General features: G+C 38.1%; 1 protein-coding gene across 7 annotated transcripts in view; it reads right to left on the reverse strand.

The window, feature by feature from the left end:
• Nucleotides 1-12,396, reverse strand: part of LOC149306264 (sorting nexin-29-like) — a 152,861-nt gene that overhangs the window by 118,706 nt on the left and 21,759 nt on the right. For 6 of the 7 annotated variants that reach the window (XR_016282501.1, XM_089540511.1, XM_089540512.1 and 3 more), the window contains 5 exons: nucleotides 11,124-11,372; nucleotides 8,492-8,852; nucleotides 6,840-6,958; nucleotides 5,477-5,558; nucleotides 2,983-3,068 (listed from right to left, as the gene is read on the reverse strand). Coding sequence is in view for 6 of the 7 variants with exons in the window: in XM_089540511.1 (XP_089396637.1) it covers nucleotides 2,983-3,068; nucleotides 5,477-5,558; nucleotides 6,840-6,958; nucleotides 8,492-8,852; nucleotides 11,124-11,372 (897 nt within the window). In the remaining variant the exon portion in view is untranslated. The remainder of the gene's footprint in view (nucleotides 1-2,982; nucleotides 3,069-5,476; nucleotides 5,559-6,839; nucleotides 6,959-8,491; nucleotides 8,853-11,123; nucleotides 11,373-12,396) is intronic. The other variant, XM_089540509.1, reaches the window with a different exon arrangement.

Here is a 12,396-nt window from a genome sequence, read left to right on the forward strand (position 1 = left end):
GTGGCATTCAGAGCCTTCTCTGTGGGCACGTGTGCTGTCGCCCAAACACAGAGTTTGTAAGATTTCATTATTAGAAAGCCAGAAGGACGTGGCACTTTGCAATAAATAAGTGGGGTTTGGGTTGCAGTTTGGGCACTCGGTCTGCAAAAGGTTCACAATCACTGTCCTAGCCTCTAGAGCTGCAGAAAACTAACTCGCTCCTTCTGCTGCCGTATCCCATTGTTGATTCATGTTCAATTCTATTAAGATTCCTAGATTCCTTTCACAAGCCAGGTGACACCCATCCTATACCTATGCATTTTTTTCTGCCTAAATGTAGTACCATTCATTTCTCCCTGTTGAAATTCATTTTGTTAGCTTCCTAATATGTTAGTCACTTTGAATGTTGATCCTGTCCTCTAGGGTATTAGCTACGCCTCCTAATTTTGTCTCATTGCAAATTTGATAAGCATACTCTCATTCAAGTCATTGATAAAGATGTTGAATAGCACTGCACTAATGATTGAGACAGTCTTGAACTATTCTGATGTATGCATTGTCTGTTTAAAAGTTACATAAATAATCTCTGATTTTGTTTTTTAATGTTCACCTGTAAACCTGCCTTTGCATGTTCTTCCTTGATTTTTTTTCAGTAACCGTTCTAAGGCTTTGCTATTTTCTGCTAGACGTATGGTGCCATCTGCATATCTCAAATTGTTGATGTTCCCTTCTCCAATTTTCATGAATTGCTATACAGAGGCATGGTGAATTCTTCGTGTTGGCAGCCATCATGACATCCTCCAATATCAAATTCCATAATCTATTTACCCACTGTATGACCAAGAACATCTTTTTGCCAGTTCTGGATCTGCTACCATTTAGATCAGGGGGTAGACAAATGAAGGACTTTCAGGTGAAATTGGATTGCAAGCCTGTGATCTCTCACCATTGGCTGGGAGGGCTATGGCTGAGAGTTGTTGCAGTCTAATAACATCTGGAGGACTCCAATATCTGGAGGACCAACCCGATTCATCTTGGCGGGTTACACACCGCCATTAAAGTACGGAGTCAGTCCGTACTAGGGTTAGGAAGGTGCGGTGCTTCTGCACCCCCCTAACCCTAGTACGGACTGAGTCCGTACAAAATGGCGGCTCCCCTTCCACAAGGGGGCCGCCATGACGACGTCACGACCGCGCTGCCTCTATACGGGGTGGCGCGGACGTGACGTCGTCAGTCCGCGCCAGGGCGCTTAGTGCACCCTTTCCGCGGACCAGGAAGGAGCTCCGTTTCGGAGCTCCTTCCTGGTTTGCGGCACTGCTTTGCGTCGCCGGGCGCAGCCTTCAGACAGCTGCGCCCAGCAAAGCAAGGAAGAAAGGGGCCAAGCCCCAAGGACACCCCTTTTCAGGCTGCGGGGAAGCAGCGTTTTGCCACTTCCCCGCAGCCTGAAAAGCGGCGGATCGGGGCCTCAGCGGCTGCCGTTCTAACAACTAAGGCCCCAATACACCAAATGGGCAGTCTGTAACCCGCCCTTAAATGTATAATTTTAGGCACTAGTATTTTGAAAGGGGGGGTTCGCCCTATTCTATTACACAGTGTGTAATTTCATACATCTCTAACTTTCCTGCACCTTTATTCACTCTTTTTCTAATCTCTAAATTTCAGACAAATGAGTAAATGCCTAGTTATTTAGCTGAATCTACTCTGAATTTTCAGTGGCATAGGTTTTTTAAAAGCATGGGTATTTTAAACAAAATATAATGAGCAGCTGATAAATTAGTATGCCAGAATCATATGATATACTATGTACTCAAAAGGAAGTCCCTGACAGGAATGAACTTTCAATATTGTTCACGATTAAATCAGCTTTCAGTATAGAAGGAAATGAGGCCAAGTATCACTCACTAAAAATATCTATTATAAAATGTTTAATAAAGTTGACCAGCAGCAAATACAGCCAATGAATGCAAAAGCAATTGCTCCCCCTGCCGATGGCTAACATGTTAACACTTCATTGAACTGCTTTTCTAGCTGAGACTGCCATGTAATTTATAACATTCAAAAATATTATTTCTACCACATCTTCAGTAAACCACCAACCACCACTACATATTATTTTTTAATTGTTCTGACAATGCTAGCAGAGTACTGTAGATTTTACAGCTTTTTGTCAAGCCACACAATCAACCTCAGCCCACACCAATATTTATTAGAGATATTAATGATGCAAATTTGGACACAATGATCTAAATCTGATGGCTAGTCCAAGCTACAGAAGACACATTCAATCAGTGGGGACATAATAAACATAAGTCAATATTTATGCACATTCCATTGATCCAGTAATTAGGGCCAGCTACTGAATTAAGATCTATATATTTAAGATTTGATCTTTCCCAAATGTTTATGGCAGTTTAGGTAGCTGAAATACCAAAATTATAACTCCTACATCAGAATAAGACACTGAAAGTGTGTAAGAAAATCCAAATAACAGTGCTTTCACCTAAAATATCTGGTTAATCCCATCTACCAAAAACACCAGAGCAAACTGATCAAATATCACTACACTTTTGAAAGGATGTTTGACAAAACAAAGCAAAGACACCAACACTATTTGGTGCCTGTGTTAAATCAATACTGTATAAGCAAAATAGTGTTCCAATGGTATCTGGTAGTTTATGACATATATATACACAATGACAAGAAACTGGTCTGAACTCATTAATGACTTCAACCTCTATATTAGTCTTCCCCAGCCTGGTGCCTTCTAAATGATCTGGACTATAACTACCAAAGCTCCTGACCATGCTGGCTGGGTTGCTGAAAGCTGAAATTCAAAAAAATCATTACGGTGTAAGATTGCTGGAGGGTTGGCCTGGTCTATGAAGATTATAGAAGGATAGTAAATATGATCAAAGTTGGCCAAAGCTCATCTAAACAGAGCACTTGCATAAATCAAACCTAGAAAAACTCAAATCTTCAGTATCTGATTTAATACATACTTACCAACAGTCATTGATTCTGGCACTTTGGTTGATGGCAATACATTGTTAACAATGTTCTCTTGGGCTGGATCTCTAACATCTACTCTGCTTTTAAAAAGAAAAAAAAAGGGAAACAATATAGGCAAAAAAAATCCCTCCATGAATAAAAACAATAATAGCAAGAATCAATTTCAATGTAATCGGCTTCTTTATGGTGCCACTACCTACCCACTACCCCCAAAAGTCCTACAATCACACACTCTCCTGTGCTCTGTCAGTTTCTTTCAGCACTGTTTTCTTCATGCATTCCACCTGCAAATAATTTTATGATATCACATTTTCAACACAGTTTCAACTTCTGGTTTGCAAGCAAACTCTTGCTTATGCAAACTACTAAAGGGGGAACTGTTAAGGCTTTGCATGTGTTAACTCAGAAACAAAATGCTTGCATCTCTGCTGAATTCTGTATTTTGGCCCATGGAAGTTTCTTCCAAAAGAACAAGCTGACACTGTGAAAGTTACAGATGCATGTTGCTCTCTACAACACCAATGGACTGGAGAATTGGTTACTTATCAAGGACTGGGCAATGGTTGTTTACCTTAAAGTAGGCTATACATAACTTACTGATGCCTCGGCTATAGTCAAAACTTATTATCAATTGAGATTAGCACACAGGGTCTTACCGTCTGCCAATCACCAAGGAAACATTGGGGAAGCGCGCATGTATGAACACCTGGCACACTTCCCCAGTGTGATGGAATCGTCAGCTCTCTCTAGAGTCCTGGAATCATTCAGGGAGAGTGACTTTCCTATTAACGCGAAGTTTCTGTTAAGAGGAAAGCCACTCTCCCTGAAAGAGTGAAATCGAAGGCTTTCATGGCCAGCATCCATAGTTTTTTGTGGTTTTTTCAGGCTATGTACCATGTTCTAGAAGAGTTTATTCCTGACGTTTGCCAGCATCTGTGGCTGGCATCTTCAGAGAGATGCCAGCCACAGATGCTGGCAAAAGGTCAGGAATAAACTCTTCTAGAACATGGCCACAGAGCCCAAAAAAACCACAAAAAAACTAATCTTCAAAGTGGAATCTTCATGGAATTTTCCCAGCATGTAGATTCAGCAGTAGTGATTTGGCAACCTCGTCTTTCAGAGCAGGAACCAGAAATTCATTTTTCTCTCTCTAAATAATGGTGAGACTTCTCACTTCAAATTTCTCAGTATGGCAACTAAAACGTTTTTTTCCCTCCTTAGCGTATTCCTTTAAATTTGTAAGCATTTCACAACTGGAAGATCCTATTGTTTTTGTAGATAGGAATTTCTGCTGATGTATCAGTTCTATAATTTAGCTACCTCTACGTACTGCTGGGTCCTTTGTTTTCCAGTCGTGAGTCATTCTGTACATATAACACAGAGGGATTTGGGGATTTAGAAAAATGGTGTCTGAACCCATAGCCAACCACTCTATCAAAACCAAATTTATCTGGGTGACCCTGGAGCACAGAACATAAGTTTCACCAGCAAACAACAGATACTTGACAGATATTAAGACCTCCAAAAATCTATACCTGCTTTTTGGAGCATGCCACCCAGGCAGGACAGGAAATGCTACATTCAAAGTCCTCACAGAACCTGCAGTTACATAGCACTTGGCAGAACAGAAGGGACAAGACCACTTGACTGCTCCAAGAAAAAAAGAGGGGGGACAAGGACTGCTGGACTACTGTGACTCAAAGGGAGCCCATGAAATTATGCATTCAAAAAGATGCCTCCAAATGTTCCTGCATGGAGCTTCTGGGGGCACCTTGAATGGGATCCTTTACATAGTCTCAGATGACAGATTTTTTTAATACATCTCTATAGTCTGGTACTTTAACTTCCAGTCCCTGCCACCCAAGTCTTCCATTACAATCCCATATTGCATTTCTCAGAAGCAAGTCATCACTATGCCCTCCTACCAAATAATTATCAAATAACGCCCAACTGTTTCCACTTTCAGCAGTCTGTTTTGAGTGCTGTTTACTTGCAGCTGGCCTACAGAAACCAAGATGCCTCACTGGTCTCTAGAGAGCACTAAAATGTATGATCGTGTGACTAGAAAGGACATTTTGGATCATAACAAAGCTTATTCCCCCAACAGAGAATTTTCCTGCATGCTAAAAAGGGCCATTATTGAGTATGTGGCAGTTCCCTTCTATGGGGCGGTTGCCAATCATAGGGATGTTATGAGGCTGGCCCTAGTCATAAAAACAATAGACAGTGTCAACAATGCAACCTTTTCAGCTCTATCACAAGAGATAGGCAAAATCAGGTAGGTCAGCTTTTGCTTGGCTCAGGTGCAAACAGCCAACAACAGAATGGGCAAGTAAACGAGGCAGGGAATCAAAGGATGGAAGGGGTCAACATGCAAGCATAAACTGTCAATCCATGGTTTGCACTTTCATTTCAATTGAACTGTAAGCTGAAGATAAACTGAAAGGTATGTAGATTTATTTTTAAATGTAATCAATTGATTGTATACCTGTAATGCAGGTCAGCATTTCTCTGAGCCACTTCTTCTGAAAAATCAGCACATTCATGTTCACCATCATTCTGCACACTGTCTAAAATGACATATAAGATCAATTTATTAGTATAAATATGACATGACATAGTTCTACCTCATATCCCTCTGTTTTTCAGACACTGGTTCACATTGTGTTTTGTTTGCGGTTTTGTTAACTTTGCACTTCAGAATTCAGTAGCATGAGGATGTCCAGGCTGAGTGTAATATCGCACAAAATGAAATATTGTCATCAAGAGACCTAGCCAGTCTTCAAGTTGTATGCGTGCATAATTTCAATATTTTTTATATTATCATTTTTATCATCAAAATTAATGACTTAATAAAATTATGTTTTGAAATGTCACAAGACTTGTCTCTCCTTTTTATATTGAAAGTCAGTGACAGGGCTATTTCTTTGACAATCACATCTAATGGAGTGGGTTACAGTCCAGGAAAAGTTCATAGAATCTCTGCCAACTCTTATGATTCTATGATCCTAATCCAAATCATTCTCGGAAGCACCATCTGCAGAGCCAGTTGTTCACCTCTGCCATTTTCCTCCCCATTCTTGGACAATGTCCTTTAACTGGGAGAAGATGCGATAAAAAGCGGTGCATCCATCTCTTTCAGCTTCTTACCCAGAGCCTCACAATCCTTTCTGATATTCTGAAGGCTATGTCTTGCAGTATCATTGATTCCCACATGGACCAAAAGGAAGGAGTAACAGTCAATAGGCTTAACAAGGCTTGTCTTACGTGTTATAAAACAAAGTCTACATTGTGGCAATATCTTTATGATGCCAATCAAAAGGTGCAAAACACATTATTGCTTGGTTTTAGAGATCACAGATTTCTAATGGGGGTATATTTGGTCTTTATTTTTATGTTTTTTAAACTATTTTAACTTGTGTGGTTTTAACAGAATAATTGTTTAATATATTTTAATACTTGTATCAATAGCTGTCAGTTGCACGTTGTTTTAAAGGTTTAAGCACCTTGAACCATCCTGTGTAGGGTTCAGAAAAGCTGGCTAATAAATAAATAAGATATATCCTGCAAACCCAAAATCTGTGCTATATAAAGCACTTTGAGCTATTTGACAGAAGGGTAGGATTTTTAATGATATTCAAACACATATTAGTCTCCCATAAAATGCACAGAAAATTAACATGGCGAGGGAGGAAACCAAGCAAGCAAGGACTTTTGTGTATCCACAGGAATGACCATTTCAAAAATAACTAAACTCATCACCCATTGGTTTCAATTCGGCACACTACCACTGTTTGAATATTCACTACATTCGACCACAAAAATATTGGGTATTATCTATAATTGCTCACCAGTGTGGGAGAAAGAGCTTATGGTAGTAAAGGGAAACAATTCATCAGAATCATCATTCAGGATCTTAAGAGGAGTCCAAGCACAAACCAGAGAACTGCTCGTCACGACCTCAGATGATCTAAATCAGGAGTTTGAAAAGAGGTGAATAAGGTCAGAGTTTCGTTGCAACATTATTTATTATGGCATACAGCCAGTACAAAGCTAGAATACAATAATGACCAAATATCCATATAGACATGATACAATCATGATGTCCATACAAATCAACGAGAAATCTAAAATGGAATAAAACTCTCTATCGTGTGCCAAATTACAGGGAAATTTAAAGGAATTATAGAAATATTACAAAAGGGTTTCTTTTGCATTGTCATTTAAGTGTCACTAGCAAGAAAATAATAAAAATTATAAAAAGGTACATCCCATTCATATACATGTAGACGGCATCGTCAAACAATTTATAAAAACAGATAAAATTTCATACAAGTCACATCATATCTACAGTAATAATGGCACCTATAGTTAATTTTACAAAATTTAATGTATCTGTTTCAAATATCTTATACAGAGAGTAATAGCAGCTGCAAGAATTTAGCAACTGCTGGTTACGTATTTGTTGCAGTCTGCTAAAAGATAATCGACATAGAATTTATTCTCTCTTCCAGGTAGTTGTTTAATGATAGGAGTTATATAAAAAGCACGGGTCTCTATATAAAGGGGGCAATAGAGAAGGACGTGACTGACTGATTTGACTTCCTCAAGGCCACAAGGACAAAACCAACAATGGTAAGGTACTGTTTTGTATCTTCCTTCCAGAACCGCAGATGGAAGAATATTTACCTTGCCAGCATGAAGGCCCTTCTTTGCTTAGGGATGGTCAGATATTCCAAGTCATTAATTATTCCAAGTACCTGGCACATTTACTAATTTCCCCAGGTGCCCCAATAGCAAAATGTAGTAATGATTGGCTTCTATGAGTTTGCAAGCCAATATCTTTGATTCGCTGGATAATGGTAATTTTTGCCTTATTGTAACCTAATGAGGATATAAGTGACAATGATAGCCCAATGGAGGACAGCTTTGTGGCTAGGGATTTCCTATAGGCAGAAATAAAAAGGTCCGTTAAAATTAATGGAGCCAAACCAATCGGTATGAAAAACAATCTTAACCAAAGGTTGAATTTGCGTATCCAGGTGCGTACCTCAGTTGAAAGTAAGCCAACTCCTAAACGGAGCATTTGGCACACAGTTTGGGATACCAAGGATAGATCTTAGAAATTTGGTTTGAACAACCTCAAAAGGAGCAAGATTATTAAAGGAGCAGATCTCTGAGCCATACAAGAGTGGTATAGAAATGTAAACGCTATTGCTGTTTTAAATTTGTTAGACTGTTTTTATTGCATGCTTCTCTGAGTTCTAGACAAAGAGTGGGATATAAATACTTCAATATATTAATGGCACTACAAAACTACTGCCTGAGGCAAATGTATCACTCTTGCTAACTGTATGGCTGGCCCAGCACATCTGACAAACCTGCACCAAAAACTCTTCAGCTCCATTATTCCTATTCCTTAATAAAAGAACACTAACGGGAACACTTCAAGAACTGCAAACACTGAAGTTCCATTCATGACAGTTTTTGGAATAATACTCACTTCCCACAAGATTCTGTCACACTGTGTGTTCCTGACATTTCACCATAGGTCTCATCGTTTTCTTCCACATCTTCATCATCTATACTTTTAACATCCAATTTTGGGAAGGTACATTCTCCATTTAGGTGTACAGAGTCATTTTTCAGCAAAGGCATTCTCTGGTCTCCATTCAGGTTCATTACCAAGTCTACAGAAGGAGAAGCCATGTAGGCTAAAGATCTGTCTGAGTTTTGTTCTGAGTTTTCACCTGTAACTCCTACCCTTAATACATTCCCTATATGTTGTTCATCTTCCTCATCAAACAAAATGATATTTGTGATTTTCTTCTTCTTCTTTATTCGCTCTTTCCTGTATTTCAATTCTGGAAAAGAGTAAATTGAAAATTTTAACATCACGTTTCTAAGAATATGCACACTTTTACATTTTAATGACCTTATTCTCATTTTTCCAGAACAAGGCAGTTTATAAACTGGGGAGAAAAAACAAATAACATTGTTGGGAGCATTCAATATAGTTAAACATATGTTTGTCTTATTTCCAGAATCAAAATCATATGATCTACTTGAGACAACATACCAACCTACAGTTTGTGCTGGTTGCTCTGCAGAACTCCCAGCCTGGTTTGAATTTGTCAACATATACGTGAGACAAAAATCTACTTTTTTGTTTTTGTTTCCCAGAAACAGAACAAAAGACAGAGGGGAAAAAACACAAGAAAAAGCTACTAGAACCACTAGCAAACATGCCCCCTGCAAATAAAAACCCTGAATAGATGCAACTGATCCAAATGTATCCCAAACTTATTAACTATTTCTAGATTAATGCATACTATTTTCTAGTCACTTGGCAATATTACATTATCAATCATTTTACAGGCATACTGACAAAAAATTTCATGCCATTCTCATATCAATTTTGAGCACTCCCTCTAACAAAAGGTAACAGAAAGACAAAACACGGTGCAACAAGTTACTGTAATGAGCAACAACAACAAATAGCTTCTCTCAAACATCTCTAATGAGTAACTGGACTGAATTTATAAATTAATATAATTTCTTTGAAAATCACTATAAATAATTTATTTTATATAATACAATTTAAATGGGAAATACAATGGCATACACAATCCTATCTTTACTATTTAATTATATATCTTGACATTTCAGGATCTTGTCTAATCCCCTCATAGCTACCTTTCCACATCCTAGTCGTCTTCTGATTTCTTGACAGCAGTTTCCATTCTAATTAATGACTGAGCCCAAGTATGGAAAAATCTGTTTATATTATATAGGCCTGTTACAGACAGGCCAAAATAAAGCTGCTTCGAGTCACTTTGAAGGTATGGTATTTCAATGATGCATGAGTCCTAAGAGTCCTAAATCCACACCAAAGCTGTACTCCAGTCCTTAGGACTGGAGCGTGGCTTTAGTGCAGCTTTTTGACTCCTAGGACTCATGCATCATTGAAATACCATACCTCCAAAGTGACTCGAAGCAGCTTTATTTTGGTCTGTCTGTAACAGGCCATATTTATTCATAAATTACTTTAAATTATTGCAAGACTGTTACAAATAAAGACATTTCACAAGCCTCCTGTACCAAAAGGGAGCAATCTCTTTGCTCCCAATATCTAGCTGCAGTAATGGCCACATGCTGCGTAGTGGGAATAATAATAATGATGATGATGATGATGTGGATTAATGCTTATATCTTATTACCTCTAATATGCATCATTTCTTTATTTTGTAAAACTGAAATATTCAGTCAATGAATTAGTAACTTGCGCTGTAGATGAACAAAGAGGGTCTATCTATAAAAATTCATGGCTATCAGAATGTGAGGCAAATTTGAAGAAATTTGGCCTGGACCCTATAATTTTCAAATCTGGTGATATACAGCATAGTAAGAAACTCATCCAAGAAAGGATGCCAGAGCATTATGCTCTGCGGGATATTAATGTCATAAGAGCTTCAAAGTTCTCTTCTAGTTTCCCTTTTCTAAAAGTATGTTTTGGAGAGGAAAAATATTTATCAGAAATAACTCAACCTCTTCTTCGTAGGGCTTTTATAGCCCTACGATTCCAGACAATGAAAAACAACTACATTGAAGGGAAATATAAAAAGATTCCCAAGGAGCAGCGTATTTGCATTTGTGGAAGTGGAGATATTAAAGACACCATACACTATATGCTACATTGTAAGATATATAAAACCCCAAGAGATAAGTTTCCGAAGAGAAGTTTAGAACTTGTACAGTAGCTAACCAAAATGATTTGGAGAAAATCACTTACTTGTTAGCTAATACAACTAAGTTTGTCGTGTTCAACACTGCTAGATTTGCTGTGAAAGCAGCTAAACTTAGATTAGACTTTGAGGATAAAGGCCTGCAAGGGAATCTGCAGATTATATTAATTTGAACAGAGTACGGAAAATTGTGATGTTTTTGTATGACATATTTTTGTAATTTTAGTGTAAACATATTGCTCTAGATGTTATAGAGCTCATTGACGGTGGAAGTTTTAAAGGGTTTTAATTGTTTTTGTAATTTGATGGCTATAACCTGTATTTGGTTGTCATGAATAAACTGTATACACAAGCAATACGTTTAAATGCTGTCATCTATGTAGTACTCACCACCACTAACACTCTTTGACAGAATTGGCAAGGGGTCAGCATCTTGCTCAGATTTCATTAAAATGGAAACTGGAGAGGATGCTGTGATCTCCTTGAAGAGACTGCTAACCCCTTGGGTAGATTCCTTCAATAAAGAGGTAACATTCTGTGTAGATTCCTTAAGAAGGTCGGAAACTGTGGGTGGGCACTTGCTTTGCCCATTCAAATCCTTGTTATCAATGTTGATTGCAAATAGAATAGAATTCAATCCTTAAGAGAAAGCAAATGAAATAAAATAAAAACCCATTATCTAGCACAACTGAGAGAAACTTTATGAATAGTAATATCCATACAAGGAATCTAGGAAGATGACACACCATGATAGTTGGTTCATTTATTCCTGTACAGGTTGAGTATCTCTTATCCAAAAAATCCAAAACGCAAAATGCTCCAAAATCCAAAACATTTTTCATAGGTTGCCAAGATAGTGACACCTTTGCTTTCTGATGGTTCAGTGTACACAAACTTTGTTTTATACTATGTAAGTTGTAGATAAAATATAAATGAAGTTCGTGTTTAGACTTGGGTCCCATCACAAGGATATCTCATTATGTATATGCAAATATTCCAAAATGCAAAAAACTCACCAAAATCTGAACGCCTTCCATCCCAAACATTTTGCATATAGGAGGCTCAACCTCAACCTAGATAGAAACTAGATTTCTACTTTGTTTTTTACTGGAACAATAGTATATACCCAGTGGATGTTAAATGGGTACAAAAGAAGGGAGGAAGCAGGAAGATTTATATGAGGAATCAGGGTTTGTAAAAATTATTCTGAAGTACAGATCCCAGAATTTCCCAGCTAGCATGACCACTGACTATATTGACTAGGGAGATTCTGAGAGCTGTAGTACAGAAAAGTTTATTTTCCAAACTCTGCTATTTATTATATAACAGCCTGATGGTACATGATATGTTCAAACAAGGAATTTATGATCAGCACCAGAACCAAGTTCACAAGTCCTTTTACACGTCTATCTATGCTTGTTTCTTCCCAAGCATCCTTTTCAATTTACAGACAAAAGGTTTTTAATTATTGCTATGGGTAGAAACTGGAAGTCAAGAACTATTGTTCTGTAACAGGTCACATACTTGAAGTAGTTTCTGCCCACCTGAGATTACTCTCTGGTAGAAGAACTCAATGGTCACAGGTGGAGACTGTGCTACCTGGTCTTTTCAACTAGAGATGCCAAGGTTTGAACCTGCAATATGTAAAGCTCTCATTTCCCCA

Source organism: Sceloporus occidentalis, unplaced genomic scaffold (assembly GCF_023333645.1).
Source record: "Sceloporus occidentalis isolate IW3139 unplaced genomic scaffold, rSceOcc1.0.p SCAF_10, whole genome shotgun sequence".
Taxonomy (NCBI): domain Eukaryota; kingdom Metazoa; phylum Chordata; class Lepidosauria; order Squamata; family Phrynosomatidae; genus Sceloporus; species Sceloporus occidentalis.